This window comes from Oryzias latipes, chromosome 4 (genome assembly GCF_053564925.1).
Source record: "Oryzias latipes strain Hd-rR chromosome 4, Olatipes_Hd-rR_3.1".
NCBI classification, from domain to species: domain Eukaryota; kingdom Metazoa; phylum Chordata; class Actinopteri; order Beloniformes; family Adrianichthyidae; genus Oryzias; species Oryzias latipes.
In genome coordinates this window covers 3,114,989-3,139,545 of record NC_136240.1, presented here as the reverse complement: position 1 = coordinate 3,139,545, position 24,557 = coordinate 3,114,989, and the positions used below count along the sequence as shown (strand labels likewise).

The following is a 24,557-nucleotide window of genomic DNA, read 5'->3' as shown; positions in this document are numbered from 1 at the left end:
CCCCCGCCGCTGCTGCTGCGGCGGGGGTATGGGTGTGGGGGTAGCTGGGCGCTCCTCCTCCTTCTTTTCACATTCCACCATCCATTTTAGAAGAACATAAACACTCACCTGAGCACAGGTGTTAGCTCACCTTTGCACTAATAGTTTGCATGATTGAATGAATGAAAGATTTCACACTAGTTGGTTTAAAGGCATAGGTATGCGTTCGTGAACACTATCTGTTTTGTGTGCATGTTGACATGTGGACATTTTTGCGGCTAGCAGGTGTGTTGATAATATTTGAGTGTGTGTGAACAGGCCCCGCCCTTTTTGTACTACATTTGAACCGTACCGTAACGATAAACAACCAGTAAACCTGTCTGCTCTATGCTGCTTCATGGTCTTACCCCCCTTCCCCTCCTATTATCACCCTCCTACCCCCCCCTCTCTCTAACGTCCCTCTCTCTTCTTCCCCTCTTTCCTTTTCCGTCCGGTCCAACACCAAAGATTTTCAAACATGATTGAAATTAATAAATTTTGGCCTCAATTACAAAAGGGGTTTATTCAGACATACCTTTGGTTTGTCTGAAGATGAATAACCCCTCTTGTTAAAATAAAATATGTCCAACACAAGAGGCCCTCAGCTCTCATCTGTTTGCCTAGCTGTTGGACAGGACAAGTTAAAAAAATAAAAATAAAAAAATAAAAAAATAAAAAAAAAAAATTTAGTTTAAGGGGTCTATTCAAATACACACCTTGTGTGTCAGAAGATTCATAACCCCTTTGTATCAGTAAAATATGTCCCACAGAAAAAGCCTTCAGCCCCCCTCAGTACCTCTGTTCATCCCCCTCGCTCAGGTCGTGCAGCAGGACGTAGTACTTCAGAGTGTTGGGGATGAACCATCTGGGGTGAGTGTATTCTCCACTGTGCTGGATTCTGTGCTGCTCCTGGGAAAGCTTTAGGAACTGCTCCACAGGGACAGCCTCAGTGGAGGACACCACCAGCAGACCTGGAGGGCTGAGGTCAAGGAAGCTTGCAGAAGATGGAGAACAGATCTACAGCATGGTAGAGGATGATAGCTACAAGAGGAAGCCAGCAGGTTTATCTCAACTTTGGATTACCCAGCTCTGTGGCCAGAGGGGGCAGCATCTGCTCTGACTGGGAGATTTATGAACCCACAGTCAGGTGATCAGAGAGATTTGGGAGGGTTGCCTTACCTCCAGCCCTAATTTCTGTTGGCTATTTTAATGTAGATCTAGTCTACAGATGGCGGGAAGATATTTACTGCAAATGTTTAAACCCTTTAACACCTGAGTAGTCACCTAAAAAACACACGTTATTTGCCAAACGAAACTCTATATGATGGATGTGAACAGTCTTGTCTGCTAGCATAATTTAAAAATAATATACTTAAATGTTCCAAAGAATGATAAAACTGGGATTGATCAAACAGCTTTTAGTAATCAAAGGACTACTAAAATTCGGAGGGAACCAGCTACTAGATGGTTCGATTAGTATTTCACCATCTTTAAAATCTTTCCTTCAAAATTTCTGAAAATATGGCCAAGTATCTGCTCTAATTTACTAAATGACTGCATCATCCTCGTGCTTTGACCCAACAGCAGCATTTGACACAATTGATCGTAACAGTGTTTCCTGTTTAGAACATGGGTGGAGGTTGGAGGCATTGCACTCCAGTGATTTGGGTCTTATTTCCAAGGTAAGACCTTTTGTGTCCGCTCTGGTGACCCTGTGGCCTTGTCTGGGATTATTGAGGGGAGTTTTTAGACATTTTAAATCTTGCCATAAAAAAATTCCCTTCGCATGCTGTATTAACATGGAAGCTAATCCTAACCCTACAGCAGGAGCTGCATCTGGATGACGGACACTTTCAGCAGTACTTCTGTCTCTCTGGTCATGGCTCAAAGCCGAGTCTCTGATTGGTTGATGCGACGTGTCTTCTTCACCAAAGTTTAGATATTTGAACTTTGGATGTGCACGGAATGAACTGCAATGCCCGAAACACACTGCTGACTGATTGACACGCCAGGCCTGACACTTAAAACCCTCTGGTCGCATCTGTACATTGACTGAACATCGAAACTGTTTGCCCCGATGTGCAAATCTCGCTCCGTGTGAACGCAGCTTTAAGCTGGATTCCCAGATTAAGGTCTATTGTAAAATCAGGCCTTTAACCAAAAGACAAAATGCCAAAGTTAAGGCCCGTACACACCGGGACGAATATTCGCCAGGCGTTATTCGCCAGCGTTTTTCGCCACGTTTTTTGTGTTCACACCCAGGCGATTTTCGCTGACGATGAGTGGAGTGAACATGCAATTTCATTCCCTGACATTAGATGGCGCTTAATGTAAAACAGAAATACTCCTGTACACAAGGTGGCGCTGCGCAACTTTACGCTTCTTAAAGTCGCTTTTCACTCAGAAGAAGAGAGCAAGTACTTACGCGCTTGTCAGAATCAAACAAAGAAAACATGAATATTTCAAGCACCAGTAGCTCCAACTGGTGCTTGGTTCGGGGATATTTTAGAATGTCCGTCATTATTGCTTCGCGGCTGTGTAGACGCTACTTGGCGTCTATCTTCTTCGCTGGTATGTGTGCTCAGTAAGGCAGTTTTGTGTTTGAGCGCCCCCAAGTTGTGTTTTACTGTAACTTCAGAAGCTCCAGACACGTGAGCAAAAGCGCCATTCTCATTGGTCGAGTAGATTTCGACGCGACGCGTCGAAAAAAAAAAACGAACCCGAGGCGTTTTTTTTTTCTGACGCTTTGTCGCGTGGCGTTTTTTCGCGTCGGTGTGCACACTCTCATTGGGGCCCTTTGTTTAGTCACGAGGCGTTAAACGTCGGCGAAAATCGCCGGCGAAATTCGTCCCGGTGTGAACAGGCCTTTAAACCAATCATCTCTGGGCAACGCCTTCAGCCATTAACCCATGCCATGGACCATAGGCTTCACTTACTGCAGTGCTGTGTGTGTGGAGGGTCAGTAAACCTTCTGTGGTTTGTCTCCAGCTAGTTCAAACCGTTGTTGCATGCAGTTTAGTGATCATGTCACTTCCCATTTTCACTTCACTGACGGCCTGTGCATTTTAAACTCTTTTCTTTTTAAACCAAAAAACAGCCAGGATCCTTCCCAACTCCACCAAACACCCGTTCAGACATGAGAAAGCAGCCTCTCATTTCTGGACCAAGCTTTTCCTGTGGCAACTCCTAAGCTGCAGAAAGACGTTCCAATGAACATCCGGCAGGCATCAGCTCTGTTTTTAATTCAACTTTTACTGCTTTTCTTCCCACTGATTTCTAAAATCCCTCTCCAATCATCTTTTGATCTATATTCAGACTGTTTACCCCATAGTTCAAGTATCAGTGCCTTCTGATAATAGCTTTTAGGCTTTAGTTTTAGCTTGGCCCCGTTTTGAAAAGCAAACCTGGCATGGTTTCATCCATTTCCAAAGGAAGTGAGTATGCTCAGCGGTGCTAACCTCTTCAGAAGCTAACCCTTCTCAAGGATACAGGCTAGGTAGTGATTCAGGAACTCGTGCTCAGAAGCAGGCATGGACTGCAGGAAATTCTCCCTGTAGGCCTCGAACCACGGAGTGGTAACTGAAACAAAACACTGCAGTTAATATTTGAAAACACTGATCAGACAGAAATACTAAAACTGCTTCTGCGTGGTTCTGGTTCTGATCGACTGACATTCACACAACCCCTGAAGTCTGCTCTGTAATGCAGACTCCAGAGGGACACTGAAACCTAGAGGAGTTAAAGGTCAAAGCAGTAGGAAGGAAGGACCTTAAAATCCAGTATGGAACCAGCTCTGCAGAGAACTGCAGACGCATGGGTTCATCTAACAACCACATCAATTCCAGAAACCAGCTTGCTCAACAGAACTCAGTCCAATCCTGCTAAATCTGCAGAAAAATCCTCACAACCAGATCCTCACCACTCAAGTTCAGGTTGTAGTCTCCTGTTTTAAAGCTAGTGGCTGCAGCCCCCTCCAGCGGCTGGCAGGATGACACCACCTCGCCAAGCTGCCGGTACTGGGCCGGGCTGAGAACAGCAGGGGAGGAAACTGGGTTTGTGGTCACCGCATTGACACAGATGCGTAGGTTTTTCACAGTCTGCAGCTGGTTGTTGGGGTCCCTGATGTGACCTGCAAAAAACATCAAGAACAGCATCTCACAACAAGATTTGTGGCTAAAGAAGACAGAAAATAGGAAAAGCTGACGGTGAAACTCTCTCCCCTATAGCCAACGAAGCAAAGTAATATTTTCACAGATGAGGGTGTAAATTCAGTCTGATGAATATGTTTAACGTGGACAGGTTACTGAAAACTGTAAACTCAGACTGACAGGGTCCCTGTGATCTCAAATTGAGTTTCGCAGGAGATGCTATGAAGATGTAAAAAGTTCTTGGGAAAGAATAATTCATGACATGTACATGATGACAGTAGACCAGGGAGCCTCCAGAGCCACATGTGGCTCTCTTATTCCTCCATTGTTGATCTTTGGCTTTAAGCAAAAATGGTAACATTTTAATTGGTAGGAAATTAGCTAGTTAAGCTCATATTCTAATCTATGCAGCACAATAACATCTAAATGTTGACATAATAGAAAATTCCGTGTTTAACCTTCATTTTAATTTAACTAAATCTGTTGCAGTAGGAGGTTCCTGAACTTTAATCTTAAAGGAACTCATGCATGCTGCTGTCAAGGTAAAACATTTAAAGGCCGATATCCTGCTTTTCTTAAGCCTTTTATAGTAAACTATATCCATACATATTATAATATATTAGCTTTGGCACACTAAAGAACGTTTTTTTAATTAGTTATTTTCATGAACTCTTTTCATATCTGGAAGTAAAATGACTCGATCTCTGAAGCTCTCTGAATTATTTTATTCAAATCATTGTGAATCAGTAGCAGATGAGAAAAATTTGTAGTTGTTCGGTACAAACTGGGCCTCAAGCTCTCCGCTTTGCTCCATTCTGATGATCCACTGTCAGACCAACAGATGGAATCTGAGCTGGAATCTGGATCAGAACTGGAGGACTGCCACTCTGCAGAAACTATGTTCTAGAAAAAGACACGGGCTTTTGGATTTTAGCTAAAAACTGCATAACCATAATTCATAACCATAATTAGACTGGGAAAATAGATTAAAAGATGTTCAGAGGGAGAATTTTAAAGTTGTTATTTGTAGAAAAATAGGAGACTTTTATAATTCAAGTGTTGTAAATATTTAAAAGCTACAGTTCATCAATGAATTGCCTAATGGCCACAAAACAGAGAGATTCTTTTTTCTAAAAGGTTAAATGGGATTTGGTAGGTGTCGTTGGATTTTGGTTGGTAAGAAACTGGACCTAAGGGCTCTTGTGGAGGTAAAGGTTGCAGAGCCCTGGAGAAGAGCAGCAGATGAAAACCAGCCAGATGACAGCAGCCGGAGGCAGCAAAACATGGATGAGGCCGTCAAAGACCAGATTCACGGACAACCAAGGAACAGAAGCACCTTAGTTTTCACAGTAAACATGTCCACACAGAACTGGATCAGAACCGGGCTCAAAACAAACCAGAAACTGTTACTATTGAGAAGAAGAGAGCCAGACTGGATCAGATAAGACTTAAGAGCCAGAACTGTTTTCGTAAGTCCCCGAAGGTCCTGAGCGACCCTAGTTGCTGTGACAAACGTCTGGTTCGGTTCTGGCTGCAGGACAGACTCCAGGCACTGCTGGGTCTGCATCCGAACACGGCCGAACGAAGCCTGATTCGGACCCATACCTTCGGAGAGGAGCCTGCAGAAAGGCCGCAGCAGCTCCGGGAAGCTCAGCTTGTTCTTTCGGGAAACTCTGTCCGCCTCTTTGCTGCACAGGACGGCGACCATCGGGACGAAGGAGTCCTGGAGGAACTCCTGAACGGACTGAACGCACTGCGCCATCTCCACAAACACCGAGAGGGATACACTTCACACGACAGCCATGACACTCTTCTTCTTCCGGTGTAGGGCTGATGCGGTCAGCTGACGCTGCGGGAACCAATCAGAATCTTCTCTCCGTTCATTGACCAACGTCAGCGTGCGTCTGTCTGTCTGTCTGTCTGTCTGTCTGTCTGTCTGTCTGTCTGCATTTTTTTTTTTTGTTTTGTTTTTTTGTGTACTTTAAAAAAGTCCCGGTGATCATTCAAATCTTTTCCCAGATTTTGGTTCTAACATTTTTCAAGAACTACAAAAACAAGAACTTCAAACAGGCTGGGTTCTAACTTTATCATTTTTAAATTTCCTTTTTATTTAAGTTTCCTTTTTTTAATTGCCTTAGGGATAATTAAAGACCTATTCTATTCTGATCATGAAAACCAGAAGATGAGCTGCAAATAAAAGTAGAAAAACCACAAAGTGTCACAGACATGATCCGTTTAGTTTATGTGTTTGTCATGATATCACCAGTCTGTTCTTCTTCTGACTTTATCCACTAACATTACAGAGAAAAACAGTGGGGAAGCATTAAATATGAACTTTTTTTTTTATTTTGTTTGTAAGTCAAACCCCAACAGCAATATTGGGCACAAAGCAGCAAAGTCTGTGGGAGTAAATTTACGAGATTTCTTTTCATAAATCTACGACTTAAAATGTCGTAATTTTACTTTTTTTTTTGGTGGCTCTAAAACTCCGTGGTATAACTGCATCAAATGACTCAAAATGAAAATGAAAAATCAATCCTCCAAAATGCTTTTTCATACTTAAAACTACTTAAAAACCGCTTAATATTTATGTCGTAATTAAAGCGAAAATGCAAAGAGGGCATTGCTTTTTCATTTTCACATCCACCCTGTGAATAGTGTTGCATTATTCAATTCTACTTAGCATTTCCAGCGGGGAGGCGGGGCGATGACATCAGTGCTCTTTCCGTGTGTCCAGCTGCTAAGAGGCACAGACAGGCTAGGAACAGTGCGGACAGGCTTGTAGCTTTGTGTTAGCAGCAGAGGACAGGGCTTTGTGACGGCTGTGCGTTCCTGATGACTGTACACAGCTTCTCAGGACTACGTAGCAGCATTTCCGCCTTCCGCGGTTCTCCTGTCGATACTTCCCCGGTCTAGCTTTATCTTCATACCGGCAGCCCCCTCGGCGTAGCCGTAGCTGGCCCGTGATGCCCTGCAATTCAAACTCCGCATCTCCCATGGAAATGATTCTGCCATCATCCACCACTGTTGTCTTCTGTGAACGTCCAGGTCTTTTTGTGTTCAGTTCACCAGAGCTTTCTTTCTTTCTCAGGATGTACCACACTGTTGATGTTGCCACTCATAATACTGTAGCATTTCTAGCATTGTTTTTTTCTGTTTTCTCAGCTTAATGATGGCTCCTTTCACCTGCATGGAGAGCTCCTTTCATCGCATGTTGTCTGTTCACGGCAAAACCTTCCAAATGCAGCACGAGTCCTCTAATCAACTCCAGGCCTTTTATCTGCTTCACTCATAATGACATAAGGGAATTGCCCTCACCTGCCCATGCAATAGCATGGAAGTCAATTGTCCAATTACTTATGAGCTCATGAAATGAAGGGATTGTGTTTAAAAAATGCTTTAGTTTTTCACATTTTTATGCAATCTTTTTTTTCAACCCATAGAATAAAAGCTGAAAGTCTGCACTTCAATTACATCTGAATGGTTTTATTTAAAATTCTCTGTGGTAATGTACAGAAACTAAATTAGCAAGAATGTGTCTCTGTCCAACTATTAAGAATATAAAGTTGAAGAGGCCCGAGCTGGCTGCCTCCCCATGCCCCAACTGCTGTCCCATCTACCCACCGGGCTGCCTCTGAGGCCAGCAACTAACTATATCCGCAGCTAAGTGATGGGGCTGCCTTAGTGACCACATAATTGACCACATAATACTTAACAGCATTTAATACTGTAATCACTACACAAGATGTTTTAATTTACAACTCTCAAACAGCAGTTAAAGGACATTTTTCACGGTAAATTAAAGCTGTTTTAAAATACAAAATTGATTTACAACAATTACTCATCATGGGTGACTGTATGCTTTAGCCAGAATCCAAATACATATTGAAGCTGTTTGTCAAAGTGTACGTTACAAACCAAAGGTTTTCACAGTAAAGTTTCCAGAGCAAACATTGTCAGAAGCTTAGTTGTTGCTATGACTGTGACTCCGCCCGTTCTTACACAGTGACATGTTTAATTTTGAGAATGAATCAGCCTGTAGGGTTTTATCAAAAGTATAAAACAGTAGATGATAACAAAAAACCTGTAGGCGACATGACTGATGTCTTCTCAACTGGATGACCTGATATTAAAACTACAAAACGAACTTTGTACACTTGCTTTCTGCCATCAGCAGTAGATTTAAACTTCAGGAGTGTTTAAGGTTGTATGGAGCGGCAGCTTTCAGGTTTGAACCTTGTTCCAAGCCAGATTTAGACAGTCAGGGCTGACTGCACCAATGATTGCAGGCGAACAGAAACCTTTTCTGTAAAGCTGCAGAAAACAAATGGATCAAAGAAAAAAAGTTGTACATTATGCAAAGTATCCCCAGAGAAAGACATTGGCAGCCAACAGTAGCAGAGCATTAAAATTACAGACATTTCTCCAGACAGACTTCTCTTGCAGGAAATTCTGATCACAGTTTTCAGTCCTTGGAGGTTCCGATTCAGGGTTTTTACCACTCAGACCACAGAGCCACAGAGCTACTGCCTTCCATTTGGATCGTGTTGAGCTGTCAGCTCCAGAGCTGGTCCAGCTTCCTGGGTCAGGTGAAGTCTGGGGATTTTCTAAATCGACGCGTGGCTCAGTGCTGAATCTGGACCACCAGGTCAGCCGGTGTAACTGGAAAGGAGGGAAGAAAACAAGTGGTTATCATTCATGTGTCAGCCCCTTCTGTGACAACGCCCTACTTTATTGCTAAGTTATAGAAGGGACATGATATATCTACAAATCTACAAAAAGAACATAAACTGTTGCCCATGACATTAAACTTAGACAAGCAGGGAGGGGCTTCTTCTTCTTTTTCTTTTATTTCTTTTTCTGTTTACTAGCACATGTCCGCCCCCTACAGTTGGAAGAGATTTGGTGCGAAATGTTGTAACGGTGCAGATCTGGTGAATCTTGCTCCAGGCTTTTTCTTTCACAGTTCTATTCCGATTTATGAAAGACTTGGTGTTGTGGAATCTGGCCAGGCACGAACCACAGCTTTTAATTTATACTTCATTAATTTTCAAATGGTTGGGACTTCAGTGAGTTAAAAGGGGTGCCATCCATATGTCATTACCAAATCTGAGTCCCTGATTGGTTCAAAGTTCTACCTGGTTTAACTTCTTATCACACGTTTAATGGCCTTGTGTTTTGACAGCAAGGCGGAAAACGTAGCTACGCGTGAATGCACGTTTTTAACGCAGAAGCCCGAAACGTGCATTTCTGTGCATTTACATAGACTTTTTTTTCCCTGTTGCCAAGGGCGATGTGAACGCATAGATTCTGGGGTTCAGTTCCTCAGAGGACTTTTAGGTGCTGGCCAAGCACACCGTGCAGGATTCAATGAATCCAGATTTATTTTAGTATTTCACCATGCAGCCCAGGGGATAATCATGGGAGGAGGGGGATGGACTGTCAGAATTCAGCTCTGTCCTTTCCTGCCGTCCAACGTCTGGTAATTATCTTCATTCCCATCACCTGTCCTCACTTGTATTTAAACTTTGTGCTTCTGTCATTCTTAAAGCTGCAAGATTTTTTTTCAATCTTGCAGCTATAACATTAGTCAAAGTAGTTTTACACACATAAACACTCTTTATACAAAGGATAAGTAGAGATCTCACTGTCAATTTATGGATGTGGCAGAAGAATATTTACAATGAATCCATATCAGACTATAAAATCTTTTCCACCCATGTCAATGAAGCTGTAATTAATATTTCTGAATGATACAAATTCAATTTTTGGTGGAAAATAAGAGTTTGACACCATTCTGATCCAAATCTCAGCCCAGCAATCTCCTCTGGAATTCTTTTCATGATAAACTTAATTAACTCCAATTTGGCTTCTAAAAATTGAATAAGTATCAACATGAGCCAATCTTTTGAAAGCTCTTTGAAATTATTATTATTATTGGATCTCAAAGTTTTGTCTCCCAAAGAGCCATAAATCCCAACTCTAGCACAAAGTCTCTTAATGATCTTCATGTTCTGTTGATAGGGTGAAAGTATGACTGGCTAAATAAAAAAGTGTAGAAGGATAATATATGTGGATCGCCTTTTTTATTATTTTTAAAAAAGTAAAACAAACCAACTTCTAGTAATGTTTCTTATGGTCTGGTTCATAGCAGTTTGTTGAGCATTTCAATTTAAATGACGACTTAACAATAGAGTTTACTAAACTCATATTTTCTTTTGTAGGACTAAACAGTTAATAAATGTTTCCACGGGGCTTGACTCTTACCAAATTTTCCCACATCAGCTGTAAGAAGTTTGATATATTCTGTCTTTAAAGAATGAAAAAGCTTCTGGGCCAGAACATCCCATCTTTGTAGATCCTACTCTGCCGTTTACTCAGATAGAAAAAATAATTCTAGATGATAAAGTTTGTTTCCACATTGTTCTCAGTTTCTCAGAAGCGGTGGGGCAAAGTTTTAAACATAAAATAGTTTTTATAAGTAAGCTTATTACTTACTCCACGCATCAAAACAACAGTAAAGACTCCTTACATGTTCCTCAGAAATGGGAGCAGTGGCCAAGCTGACAGCAGCAATGACGAGTCCAGTAAAGGCCAATAGGATGAGTGCAAAGTACAGGTAGTGAACATCAGCCACCACAGCAGGCCGGCCATCTGTCTGACCACAAGCAGGGGGCGGGAAGCAGAATTCCAGAACCATGCGGATCAGCCCGACCACCAAACCGGCCATCAGCCCCCAGAATGCACCCTGACATAGACACAGACATCCACACGTGAGAAAAGGTTACGTAAGGTTTTCACAAGTGGAACTTTTGTGTGATTATTTGTTTTTGTATATATGGAAAAGCCTTATTTAATCTCAAAGAATTCAAAGTGGAGGGATCACGCTCACTATGCCAGCACCCACTGCGGCTCACTGTTTGGCGGCCAGCCAGCCGCCTGGGGTCTGGCAGAGCAAGCTAGCTCTGCATCCTGATTGGCTGGAGACCTTGTCAATCAATGTCCTCAATGCTTTGTCACATGTACAGATACGTGCAGCTCTTCAAATCTACATACATCTATGATCAGGGTCAGCAGATCTTTGTCTTTATTCTAAAGCTGTACCTAGTTTATTTTATTCCATTTTTTACAAGGTTTATACTTTGAAAGCTTACACAAGATGTATGTATATAAATATATGTATATATGTATATATATATATAATCTAGCCACAGGGGTTGCAAGCCAGTTGCCTCTGTGCCGGTCCCAAGCCCGGATAAATAGAGAGGGTTGCGTCAGGAAGGGCATCCGGCGTAAAAATTGCCAAAATAACCATCCGTATCATCCACAACACTTTAGACATACCGGATCGGTCGAGGCCCGGGTTAACAACGACTGCCACCGATGCTGTTAACATACAGGGTGTCGGTGGAAATTTGACTACTGTTGGTCGAAGAAAGAGGGGAGGCAGAAGGGTCCGTGGCCAGAGAGAGAAGGGAAAAGGCAGGAACATAGGTTTGAGAATAGGGACTCTTAACGTTGGCACAATGACAGGGAAAGGCAGAGAGCTGGCAGACATGATGGAGAGAAGGAAGGTAGATGTACTGTGTGTGCAGGAGACAAGGTGGAAGGGCAGCAAGGCACGTAGTATTGGAGGAGGATACAAACTGTTCTATCATGGTGTTGATAGGAAGAGAAACGGGGTAGGAGTGATTCTGAAGGGGGAGTTTGTAAACAGTGTTCTAGAGGTGAAAAGAGTCTCAGACAGGATGATGAGCTTAAAGTTAGAAATCGAAGGGGTGATGGTGAATGTAGTCAGTGGGTATGCGCCACAGGTTGGCTGTGAGTTAGAAGTGAAGGAGAGATTCTGGAGTGAGTTGGATGAGGTCATAGAGAGTTTTCCCAGAGGAGAGAGAGTTGTTATTGGAGCAGACTTTAATGGGCATGTTGGTGAGGGCAACAGAGGTGATGAGGAGGTGATGGGCAGGTTTGGTGTGAAGGAAAGGAATCTGGAGGGACAGATGGTGGTGGACTTTGCAAAGAGGATGGAAATGGCTGTAGTCAACACTTACTTCCAGAAGAGAGAGGAACATAGAGTGAAATACAGAAGTGGAGGTAGGAGTACTCAGGTGGACTACATCCTATGCAGACGAGGTCATTTGAGAGAGGTTAATGACTGCAAAGTGGTGGTAGGAGAGAGTGTAGCCAAACAGCACCGCATGGTGATGTGTAAGATGACTCTGGAGGTCAGGAAGAAGAAGAGAGGGAAAACAGAAAAGAAGACCAAGTGGTGGAAGCTACAGAATGAAGAAACTTGTGAGGAATTTAGGCAGAAGTTGAGGCAGGTCCTGGGTGGTCAGGATGAGCTTCCAGATGACTGGGAAACTACAGCAGAGATTATAAGGGAAACAGGTAGGAAGGTGCTAGGTGTGTCATCTGGAAAGAGGAAAGACGGTAAAGAGACTTGGTGGTGGAATGAGGAAGTACAGGAATGCGTCCAGAGGAAGAGGTTGGCTAAAAGGAAGTGGGATGTAGAAAGGACTGAGGAAGGTAGACAGGAGTACAAGGAAGCGCAGCGTAGAGTGAAGAGAGAGGTGGCAAAGGCCAAACAGAAAGCTTACGATGAGCTATATGACAGGTTAGACACAAAGGAAGGAGAGAAGGACTTGTAAAGGCTAGCCAGACAGAGAGACAGAGATGGGAAGGACGTGCAACAGATAAGGGTGATTAAGGACAGAGATGGAAAGGCGCTAACAACCCAGGAGAGTGTACAGAAAAGATGGAAGGAGTATTTTGAGGAGCTGATGAACGAGGAAAATGACAGGGAAAGAAGGGAGGAAGATGTGGTTGTTGTGGAGCAGGAAGTAGCAGAGATTGGAAAGGATGAGGTTAGAAAGGCTCTGAAAAGGATGAAGAGCGGAAAGGCCGTTGGTCCTGATGACCTACCTGTGGAGGTATGGAAGTGCTTAGGAGAGACAGCAGTGGAATTTCTAACGAGGTTGTTCAATAGGATTTTAGAGAGTGAGAAGATGCCTGAGGAATGGAGGAGAAGCGTTCTGGTTCCGATCTTTAAGAACAAGGGTGACACGCAGAACTGCAGCAACTATAGAGGAATAAAGTTGATGAGCCACACAATGAAGCTGTGGGAAAGAGTAGTGGAAGCCAGGCTTAGGAAGAAGGTGGAGATCTGTGAGCAGCAGTATGGTTTCATGCCCCGTAAGAGCACCACTGATGCCATTTTTGCTTTGAGAATGTTGATGGAAAAGTACAGAGAAGGTCAGAAGGAGCTGCATTGTGTGTTCGTAGATTTAGAGAAGGCGTATGACAGGGTGCCTAGGGAGGAGCTGTGGTACTGTATGAGGTCGTCTGGAGTGGCAGAGAAGTATGTCAGAGTAGTTCAGGACATGTATGAGAGAAGTATGACGGTGGTGAGATGTGCTGTAGGTCAGACAGAGGAGTTCAAGGTGGAGGTGGGACTACACCAAGGATCAGCTTTGAGTCCTTTTTTGTTTGCTATGCTGATGGACAGGCTGACAGACGAGGTAAGACAGGAATCTCCCTGGACAATGATGTTTGCGGATGACATTGTAATTTGCAGTGAGAGTAGAGAGCAGGTGGAGGAACAGCTAGAGAGGTGGAGGTTTGCTCTGGAAAGAAGAGGCATGAAGGTCAGTCGTAGTAAGACAGAATACATGTGTCTGAACGAGAGGGATCAAGGTAGAAGCGTTAGGTTACAGGGGACTGAGGTGAAGAAGGTGCAGGAGTTTAAGTACTTGGGGTCAACAGTTCAGTGTGATGGGGAGTGTGGAAAAGAGGTGAAGAGGCAAGTGCAGGCAGGTTGGAGCGGGTGGAGGAAAGTGTCAGGAGTGTTGTGTGACAGAAGAGTGCCAGCAAGACTCAAAGGAAAGGTGTACAAGACAGTGGTGAGACCAGCTCTGCTCTATGGGTTAGAGACGGTAGCAGTGAGACAGAGACAAGAGGCTGAGATGGAGGTAGCGGAGATGAAGATGTTGAGGTTCTCCTTAGGAGTGACCAGGTTAGACAGGATAAGGAACGAGTACATCAGAGGGACGGCTCATGTTGCCTGTGTTAGCGACAAAGTCAGAGAAGCCAGACTGAGATGGTTTGGACATGTTCAGAGGAGGGATAGTGGATATATTGGTAGAAGGATGTTGGAGATGGAGCTGCCTGGCCGGAGGGCAAGAGGACGGCCAAAGAGGAGATACATGGATGTCTTAACAGAGGACATGAAGTTGGCTAACGTTAGGGTAGAAGATGTCCATGATAGAGTGAGGTGGAAAAGGATGATTCGCTGTGGCGACCCCTGATGGGAAAAGCCGAAAGAGAAAGATGTATATATATATATATATATATATATATATATATATATAGATATATATATATATATATATACACACACACAGTGGGGCAAAAAAATGTAGTTGTAGTCAACCACCAATTGTGCAAGACCTCCCACGTAAAAAGATGAGGGAGACCTGCAATTTTCATCAGAGGTAAACTTAAACTATGAGACACAAAATAATTAAAAACACAGAAAAGCACTTTTTCTGATTTTTAAAGAATATATTTGTAAATTTATTTATTCCGTTTGATCCCTTTCGAGGTCACGGGGCTGCTGGAGCCTATCCCTGGCACTTACAGGCGAAGGCTGGGGACATCCTGGACAGGTCGCCAGTCTGTCACAGGGCCACAATCACACACCCATGCACTCTGACACCTATGGACAATTTAGAGTAACCAATTTACCTATGAAGCATGTTTTTGGACAGTCGGAGAAAACCCACGCATGCACGCGGAGAACATGCAAATTCCACACAGAAAGGTCCCCCGTTGGTGTTCTGTTTCAGGTCCCCCAGCCGGGACTTGAACTAACGCCTTCTTGCTAGGAGGCAAGCGTGCTAACCACTGCTCCTCTGTGCAGCAATTATGGTGGAAAAAAGGTTTTCGGTCACTTAAAAATAAGCAAGATTTCTGTCTCTCACAGACCTTAACTTCTTCTGTAGAGGATCCTCTGTCCTCCACTGGTTACCTGTATTAATGGCTCCTGTTTGAACTGGTTGTTGATTTGATTTGATTTGAAATGGTTTATTTCAAGCAATCAAATAAGAATACACAAAAACAATACAACCATCAGTTATACATTCATACAAAGACGAATCAAATTTAGTATAATTAGACATAAAATTAAATATTGCTTGAAAGGGAGTGGAAGGAAGCGAACTTATATAATCCCACCCCTGTTCTACCATAAACATTTTATAACATGATTTATCATTATCCGGTTCCTAGCTTTCATCAGACAGAATTAAGAATCATTAAGTGTCAATAAAGCACATGACGAAGATGAATTACTTTACTATGTAAAAAATAACTTTTAGAAATCAACATGGCAAATGCAGATCAGTTATCCAAAATATATGCAGATTATGTTACTTATAAAAGTCATTTACATGAGTTATAACACTTTCAAAAATCTTCTTAGCAAAATTTGATCAGGTATCAAAAGTTATAAATATGTACAAAATCATGTTACATTAGGAAAAATCATGAATCAACTTATCAATTTTTTGGAGCAAGTGAAGTAATATCATTAAAAGTCAATCAATTTAACCATTTTCAATAATTGATTCATCATTTGTTTTATTATTTTTTTTGTTTTTGTATTTTTTTTTTTTGTAATAAAGTAATGCTGCACGGGAAAATAAAAAGGGTCCATAATCTGTCGATTGTCCAAGGTTGGTATTCCTTCTTCTGCTGATAAACAGCCATTCTTCTCGGTTTAAAACAAAGTTTATAGTTCTCTTCGATGTTATGTCTGCAGACATTAGATAGAGGTCCATATCCTTCTTTAGCTGACATCAGTGGCGCTGAAAGTTGAGGTCAAATTGTCTGTAGGTCAGAACTCTCTGCTGAGAATCAGGTTACTTCAGACTTTTTGAGTGATGAATCCAGGCGTCATAGTTCTTGAAGATATTTGGCTGTTTGATTTATTACTACATGTTGGTTCAGACGACTGTGATCAAACACTTCTCAAAGTCCTTCATGGTGTTCACAACCAGAACCTTGGACCGGTCCGGTGGACCGAGTGGTTTGACGTAAATCCTGCAGCCTTTAACCCAAGTGTTCTCAATCTGCATCTGCTTCCTGAGAAGCCTGGCATGTTTGGCAATTTCAGTATTCCTTCTGGTCAGATTGTCGTTCAGATAAGCAGCAGATCCCTTCAGGTTCTTCCTTTAATTCATCAGAGCTAGCTTGTGTTTTTGATTCACAAACCTGATGATGATCGCTGGTTTATCCGTCTCCTTTCTCCTGGGGAGCGGGTGGCAGGTCTCAATGGTGTTTAGATCCAGGGAAATCCCTTTAGACGTGAGAAATGATTCCACTTGGTCCTGCTAGCTATGCTGGCGCTATTAGCTTTAGCAATGCTAACTCCAGCTGCATTTAGCTTTGCCCGAGGTTTGATCGGTACTCCAGTGAGATTGACATTATTCATCCTTACTTGTTGTTCCACATCGTCCAGTCTTTTCTCCAGAATGTCGACCCGGTTTTCACGTTGCTTGTTTTGAGCTCGGAATCTTCGGAAATCTTCCATTAGCTCCAAGATCGGAGTTAGCTTAGGATTCACTTGTTCCATAACAGGATACAACGCAGCTTGGATTTCATCAAGAGTCTTTTTAAGGTCTTCGTAGTCCTGGTTTTTCCTATGGGCCATGGTCGGCTCTCTTTTTTGAGAAAATCAACTTTTTAAGTCATTTGAAGATAGTTGTATAGCAACAGTGAGCAACACGCGTCCGTGCTGTAACCCGGAACCGGAACCCATCATTTATCTATATAAAGACACCTGTCCACAACCTCAAACAGTCACTCTCCAAACTCCACTATGGCCAAGACCAAAGAGTTGTCTAAGGACACCAGAAACCAAATTGTTGACCTGCACCAGGCTAGAAGACTGAATCTGCAATAGATAAGCAGCTTGGTGTCAAGAAATCACCTGTGGGAGCAATTATTAGGAAATGGAAGACATACAAGACCACTGAAAATCTCCCTCCATCTGGGGCTCCCCCTAAGATCTCACCCCATGGGGTCAAAGTGATCACAAGAACGGTAAGCAAAAGTCCCAGAACCCAACTGGGGACCTAGTGAATGACCTGCAGAGAGCTGGGACCAAAGTAACACACTACACCACCATGGACTCAAACCCTGCAGTGGCAGACGTGTCCCCCTGCTAAAGCCAGTACATATGCAGGCCCGTCTAAAGTTTGCTAGAGAGCATTTGGATGATCCAGAAGAGGATCGGGAGAGTGTCCTATGGTCAGATGAAAACAAAATAGAACTTTTTGGGAAGAACTCTACTCGTCATGTTTGGAGAATAAAGAATGCTGAGTTGTATCCAAAGAACACCATACCTACTGTAAAACATTGGGGTGGTAGCATCATGCTTTGGGGCTGTTTTTCAGCAAAGGGACCAGGATGAATGATCCGTGTAAAGGAAAGAATCAATGGAGCCATGTATCCTCAGATTTTGAGTGAAAACCTCCTTCCATCAGCAAGGACACTGAAGATGAAACATGGCTGGATCTTTCAGCATGACAACGATTCCAAACACACGTTGCCCGGGTAACAAAGGAGTGGCTTCATGAGAAACATTTCAAGGTCCTGGAGTGGCCTAGCCAGTCTCCAGATCTCAACCCCTTAGAAAATCTTTGGAGGGAGTTGAAAGTCAGTGTTGCCCAGCGACAACCCCAAAACATCACTGCTCTAGCCCTTGTGCTATCCTATGACCCCACCCTTGCATTGACGTGTTCTCCCTACCATGACAAAGGTGGATAAAGGTGGATAGGATTTCATGTAATCCATGGACATGGTCTTGTGGGGTCTAGATGACCCAACTCCCAATGTTAAAGTGCCTAGGATAGCACAAGGACTAGAAGAGATCTTCATGGAGGAATGGGCCAAAATACCAGCAACAGTTTGTGATCATTTACTGAAAATTTTTGACTGCTGTCAAAGCCAAAAAAGGGAAAATAACAAAGTATTGAGTTGAACTTTTGTTATTGACCAAATACTTATTTTCCACCATAATTTACAAATAGGTTCTTTACGAGCTTGGGTGAGAAAGCACCCACGGCTGGTGAGAGAGGCACTTTTTGTATATATAAAAATACACTCTCCCTTCGCGGGTGGTTTTTTTTACCCAAGCTCGGGTCCTTTACCAGAGGCCTGGGAGCTTGAGGGTCCTGCAGTATTTTAGCTGTTCCTAGCACTGTGCTTATCTGGACTGAGATGTCTGAGGTCTTTCAAGGGATCTGTTGTAGCCACTCCTCCAGTGTTTTTCAGTTCTTCTCTTGAGTCCCTGATATTTCTCCAGTTTCTTGTGTTCCTCCATCTTTTTGATTTTGCCATTGATTGGTAATGCCAGAACTACGACAACAGCTTTATCCACGTGGATGGTGGATTCTTACAGTACAGACCAAAAGTTTTGACACACCGTCTCATTTAAAGAGTTTTCTTTATTTTCATGACTATGAAAATTGTAGATTCACACTGAAGGCATCAAAACTATGAATTAACACTTGTGGAATTATATACATAACAAAAAAGTGTGAAACAACTGAAAATATGTCATATTGTAGGTTCGTCAAAGTAGTCACCTTTTGCTTTGATTACTGCTTTGCACACTCTCGACATTCTCTTGATGAGCTTCAAGTGGTAGTCACCTGAAATGGTCTTCCAACAGTCTTGAAGGAGTTCCCAGAGATGCTTAGCACTTTTTGGCCCTTTTGCCTTCACTCTGCGGTCCAGCTCACCCCAAACCATCTGGATCGGGTTCAGGTCCGGTGACTGTGGAGCCCAGGTCATGTGGTGCAGCACCCCATCACTCTCCTTCTTGGTCAAATAGTCCTTACACAGCCTGGAGGTGTGTTTGGGGTCATTGTCGTATTGAAAAATAAATGATGGTCCAACTAAACACAAACCGGATGGAATAGCATGCCGCTGCAAGATGCTATGGTAGCCATGCTGGTGCAGTATGCCTTCAGTTTGGAATAAATCCCCAACAGTCCCTAACCAGCAAAGCACCCCCATACCATCACACCTCCTCCTCCATGCTTCATGGTGGGAACCAGGCATGTAGAGCCCATCCGTTCACCTTTTCTGTATCGCACAGACACAGTGGTTGGAACCAAATATCTCCAATTTGGACTCATCAGACCAAAGCACAGATTTCCATGGTCTAATATCCATTCCTTGTGTTCTTTAGCTCAAACAAGTCTCTTCTGCTTGTTGCCTTTCTTTAGCAGTGGTTTCCCAGCAGATATTCTAGCATGAACGCGTGATTCACACAGTCTCCTTTTCAACAGTTGTGTGCCATTGACCTGCTTTCTAATCTGAGCTGCTGTTAACCTGCCATTTTTGAGACTGCTGACTCGGTTGAACTTATCCTCAGCAGTAGAGGTGACTCTTGGTCTTCCTTTCCTGGGGTGGTCCGCAAGTGAGCCAGTTTCTTTGGAGCGCTTGATAGTTTTAGTGACTGCACTTGGGGACACTTTCAAAGTTTTCCCAGTTTTTCCGACTGACTGACCTTCATTTCTTAAAGTAATGATGGCCACTCGTTATTCTGTACTTAGCTCCTTTTTTCTTGCCATAATCCAAATTCTAACAGTCTATTCAGTTGGACTATCAGCTGTGTATCTACCTGACTTCTACACAACACAACTGATGGTCCCAACCCCATTTATAAGGCAAGAAATCACACTTATTAAACCTGACAGGCCACACCTGTGAAGTGAAAACATTTCAGGTGACTTCCTCTTGAAGCTCATCAAGATAATGCCAAAAGTGTGCAAAGCAGTAATCAAATCAAAAGTACTTTGAAGAACCTACAATATGACATATTTTCAGTTGTTTCACACTTTTTTATTATGTATATAAATCCACGTTTTAATTCATAGTTTTGATGCCTTCGGTGTGAATCTACAATTTACTCTAAACAAAAATATAAACGCAACAGTTTTGTTATTGCTCCCATTTTTTATGGTATGAACTCAAAGATGTGAAACATTTTCCACATACACAAAATAACCAGTTCTCTGAAATATTGTTCACAAATCTGTCTAAATCTGTGATAGTGAGCACTATTCCTTTACCAAGACAATCCATCCCACCTCGCACGGGGGGTTATCAAGATGCTGATTAGACAGCATGATTATTGCACAGGTGTGCCTTAGACTGGCCACAAGAAAAGGCCACTCTGAAATCTTCAGTTTTGTTTTATTGAGGGCGTCAGGGGACTCAGACAACCAGTCAGTATCTGGTGTGACCACCATTTGCCTCATGAAGTGCGACACATCTCCTTCGCATAGAGTTGATCAGGTTGTCTATTGTGTCCTGTGGAATGTTGGTCCACTCTTCTTCAATGGCTGTGCGAAGTTGCTGGATACTAGCAGGAACTGGAACACGCTGTCGTATACGCCAATCCAGAGCATCCCAAACATGCTCAATGGGTGACATGTCCGGTGAGTATGCTGGCCATGCAAGAACTGGGATGTTTTCAGCTTCCAAGAATTGTGTACAGATCCTTGCAACATGGGGCCGTGGATTATCACGCTGCAACATGAGGTGATGTTGTTGGATGTACGGCACAACAATGGGCCCCAGGATCTTGTCACGGTATGTCTGTGCATTCAAAATGCCATCAATGAAATGCACCTGTGTTCTTCGCCCATAACATATGCCTGCCCATACCATAACCCCACCACCACCATGGACTACTCGATCCACAACATTGACATCAGAAAACCGCTCACCCACACGACGCCACACACACTGTCTGCCATCTGCCCTGAACAGTGTAAACCGTTATTCATCCGTGAAGAGAACACCTTTTCAACGTGCCAGACGCCATCGCATGTGAGCATTTGCCCACTCAAGTCGGTTACGACGACGAACTGGAGTAAGGTCGAGACCTTGATGAGGACAACGAGCATGCAGATGAGCTTCCCTGAGACGGTTTCTGACAGTTTGTGCAGAAATTCTGTGGTTATGCAAACCGATTGTTTCAGCAGCTGTCTGAGTGGCTGGTCTCAGACGATCTTGGAGGTGGACATGTTGGATGTGGAGGTCTTGGACTGGTGTGGTTACACGTGGTCTGCGGTTGTGAGGTCGGTTGGATGTGCTGCCAAATACTCGGAAACGCCTTTGGAGACGGCTTATGGTGGATAAATGGACATTCAATTCCCTAGCAACAGCTCTGGTGGACATTCCTGATATCAGCATGCCAATTGCACGCTCCTTCAAAACTTGGACATCTGTGGCATTGTGCTGTGTGATACAACTGAAGATTTCAGAGTGGCCTTTTCTTGTGGCCAGTCTCAGGCACACCTGTGCATAATCATGCTGTCTAATCAGCATCTTGATATGGCACACCTGCGAGGTGGGATGGATTGTCTTTGCAAAGGAGAAGTGCTCACTATCACAGATTTAGACAGATTTGTGAACAATATTTCAGAGAACTGGCTATTTTGTGTATGTGGAAAATGTTTCACATCTTTGAGTTCATACCATAAAAAATGGGAATAATAATAATAACAAAAGTGTTGCGTTTATATTTTTGGTCTGTGTATATAGTCATGGAAATAAAGAAAACTCTTTGAATGAGAAGGTGTGTCCAAACCTTTGGTCCATAATGTATATACATATACACACACATCCATCCATCCATCCATCCATCCATCCAGCCTTCTATCCATCCATTTACACATACAAGTAATTCCTTTCGCGAAAATTTCCCCTTTACAGGTGTGTCAATTTATTTTTCCATTTCAATCATTTGTTACCTGACCTTTGTCCAAAAGCTGACAAAGCTTTCTGATTCTCTACCTTTGTTTCCTATGGAAGCGATTTTGTAGCATAATCAAAAATAAAAGTCAAAACCAGAAATGCTTTTTCATTTTCAAAATGTAACTGCATTTTTTGACTCAAAATTAAAATGAAAAAGCAATCCTTCAAAATGCTTTTTCATTTTCTACTTAAAAGCCGCTAATTCTGTCACTTAAAATGATAATGAAAATGGTATTTGACATTTCATTTTCAAAAGGTTCTCTGGTAAATGTGTAGCAAAATCTATTCAGAAATGTCTAATTTTGTCATGAAGAACCCTGACTTTTCCTCTACTGTGATCTCCTGGAGGCCCTCCCCTTCCTGAGGCCTTCTGCGAGTCACAGGTGTTCTAACTTCTAACTTATGTTGATTATGTTTGTGTCTATTTATACAGTGTCTGTTCTTGTTTCTGTGTCGGAGCATCTTCGTTTCTATGCTCCTGTTTTGGTGTTGTGGTTCTTTGGCATCAAAGCCTTTCGAGTGAGCTATTGGATCTGGGTCGTTCTTCTTGCTCCTGGGTTTTCTCCCTTGGACTATCTGTTACAAATTTGACAATTAAAATGGATTAACAGAAATGCTCTATCCTTTTCACAATGTAACTGCATCAAATGACTCAAAATTAAAATCTATACTTAAAAATGTTTTTTTCATTTTCTACTTAAAAACCGCTTATTCTGTGTCATAATAAAAATGAAAATGCAAAGAGGGGATTGCATTTTCATTTTCTCATCCACCCTGCGAAAACTGTCGCATAAATAAATTTGATTTAGCATTTCCTGCGGGGAGGTGGGGCGATGACGTCAGTGCTATCTCTGTGTGTCTGGCTGCTAAGAGGCACAGACAGACTAGGAACAGTGCGGCCAGGCTTGTAGCCTTGGGTTAGCCAGCGGCAGGAGGGATTGCTTTGTGACGGCTGTGCATTCCTGATGATTGTACACAGCTTCTCAGGAATACGTAGCAGCATTTCCGCCTTATGCGGTCCGGAGTTTGGGACCACAGCCTCCTTCGGAAGCCCAGCGGTCCGCAGCCGGATGCATCCGCTAGGCCTCGGATGGAGCCTGGGGCCACTGTTAAAAGCTTCTTCCTCAGACGCAGACCTGACAACCTCTAAACCATGAATTTGTGTTTCCAGTGGTGTCCAGACAAAATAAAGGCTGATGTTATTCCCATATTTACATCCTAGTTGTTCATTACCGGATTGACCGCCTGGAGTTCTGTTCCTCCATGGCTAATGTAAAAACATTAGCCTAATGCTATCCTTTTTTCTGCACCTTTGCAGCCAAGAAAAAAGCACTTGACCGCACGGATTTGAAAAAATGTGAGCGAGCAGGCCCTTAATAATAATCATAACAGTAATAAAAGTACATTAGAAGATAGTCTCCTGCAGCGTTGCGCTGATTTTGCTGTTATAGGATAGCTGGAGCCCCATCAACAGCTATAGCAGATTTCACTATGCTAAACGTTTTGCTGGTTGCACCAACACCTATCTTCTAAATGTCCTTTTATTACTGTATTACTCTCTTGGATGTAAAGTCAGGACCATAAATATTTGGACAGAGACACATTCTTTCTAAATTTTTTTTGTACATTACCACAGTGAATTTTAAATAAAACAAAAACATTGGATAAAAATGTGAAAAACTAAAACATTTTTTAAACACCATCTCTTCATTTCATGGGCTCGAAAGTAATTGGACAGTTGACTTCCATACTATTGCATGGGCAGGTGTGGGCAATTCCCTTGTTATGTCATTATGAGTGAAGCAGATGAAAGGCCTGGAGTTGATTAGAGGACTCGTGCTGCATTTGGAAGGTTTTTGTCATGGCCTGGCAGCTACTCCCTCCTCCCCCCTCCTTCCTGTGTGCACGCGACCAGCTGGATCCACTCACCTCATCTACACCTTCCTTCATAAGCTCCTCCTGGATCATCAGCCGGTGCCAGTTCGTTGTTCCTCCTATGGTGCATAGTCTGGTCAGCTCATGTCTGTTGTCTCAGTTTCAAAGAACCAAGCTCATGTTTTTGTCTTCGCTCTGCTTCAGGACTTTAACCTTCCGGATCCTCACCTGGTCGCAGTCCTTCCACGTTGCAGTCACGCCAACCCTGAAACCTCCAGCCAGCCGCCTCGCCTCGCCTTGCTTCAAGCTTCGCCCACGCCATCCCAAGTAACCTCCAGCCTGCGCCTCGTCTCGTCTGGATTCAAGCCTCGCTCTCGCCGCAGTTCACCCTCGAGGAGATTCCCGCTCAAGATTTCCACCAGCCTGCTCTCGCCCTCTCTGCCTGAGGAAGGAAGCCCTGTCAATCTCACGTTCAGATTAAACCACTTAATACTTACCGTTGTGTCAAGTCTCATTCCGGGTTCCAGCATCTGGGTCATTCCTGAACTCTCGTTCGAATCATGACAGAACGAACTGGCCATACACCTGACCCAGCTGACCCGGAAGACCTTCGGCAGACCGTTTCCCAGCAAGGGATTTTTCTGGAACTCCTCTACAGTGCCATCTCTCGTATCACGT

The 24,557-nt window shown here is 43.2% G+C and overlaps 2 protein-coding genes across 3 annotated transcripts in view; both read right to left on the bottom strand.

Moving 5' to 3' along the window:
- trappc8 (trafficking protein particle complex subunit 8) overlaps positions 1-6,076 on the bottom strand; it is a 43,807-nt gene extending 37,731 nt beyond the window's left edge. The window contains exons 1-4 of one of the 2 annotated variants that reach the window (XM_011472980.4): positions 5,772-6,076; positions 3,938-4,147; positions 3,508-3,597; positions 815-989 (exon numbers count right to left, since the gene is read on the bottom strand). In XM_011472980.4, coding sequence (XP_011471282.1) covers positions 815-989; positions 3,508-3,597; positions 3,938-4,147; positions 5,772-5,928 — 632 coding nt within the window. In that variant the 5' untranslated portion in view covers positions 5,929-6,076. The remainder of the gene's footprint in view (positions 1-814; positions 990-3,507; positions 3,598-3,937; positions 4,148-5,771) is intronic. The other variant, XM_011472977.4, reaches the window with a different exon arrangement.
- Positions 6,077-7,631: 1,555 nt separating this feature from the next.
- The window catches only part of slc5a9 (solute carrier family 5 member 9), a 43,582-nt gene continuing 26,656 nt past the window's right edge, over positions 7,632-24,557 (bottom strand). The window contains exons 13-14 of the mRNA XM_004067579.5: positions 10,699-10,914; positions 7,632-8,828 (exon numbers count right to left, since the gene is read on the bottom strand). Of these exons, the coding sequence (XP_004067627.1) occupies positions 8,520-8,828; positions 10,699-10,914 (525 nt within the window). The 3' untranslated portion in view covers positions 7,632-8,519. The remainder of the gene's footprint in view (positions 8,829-10,698; positions 10,915-24,557) is intronic.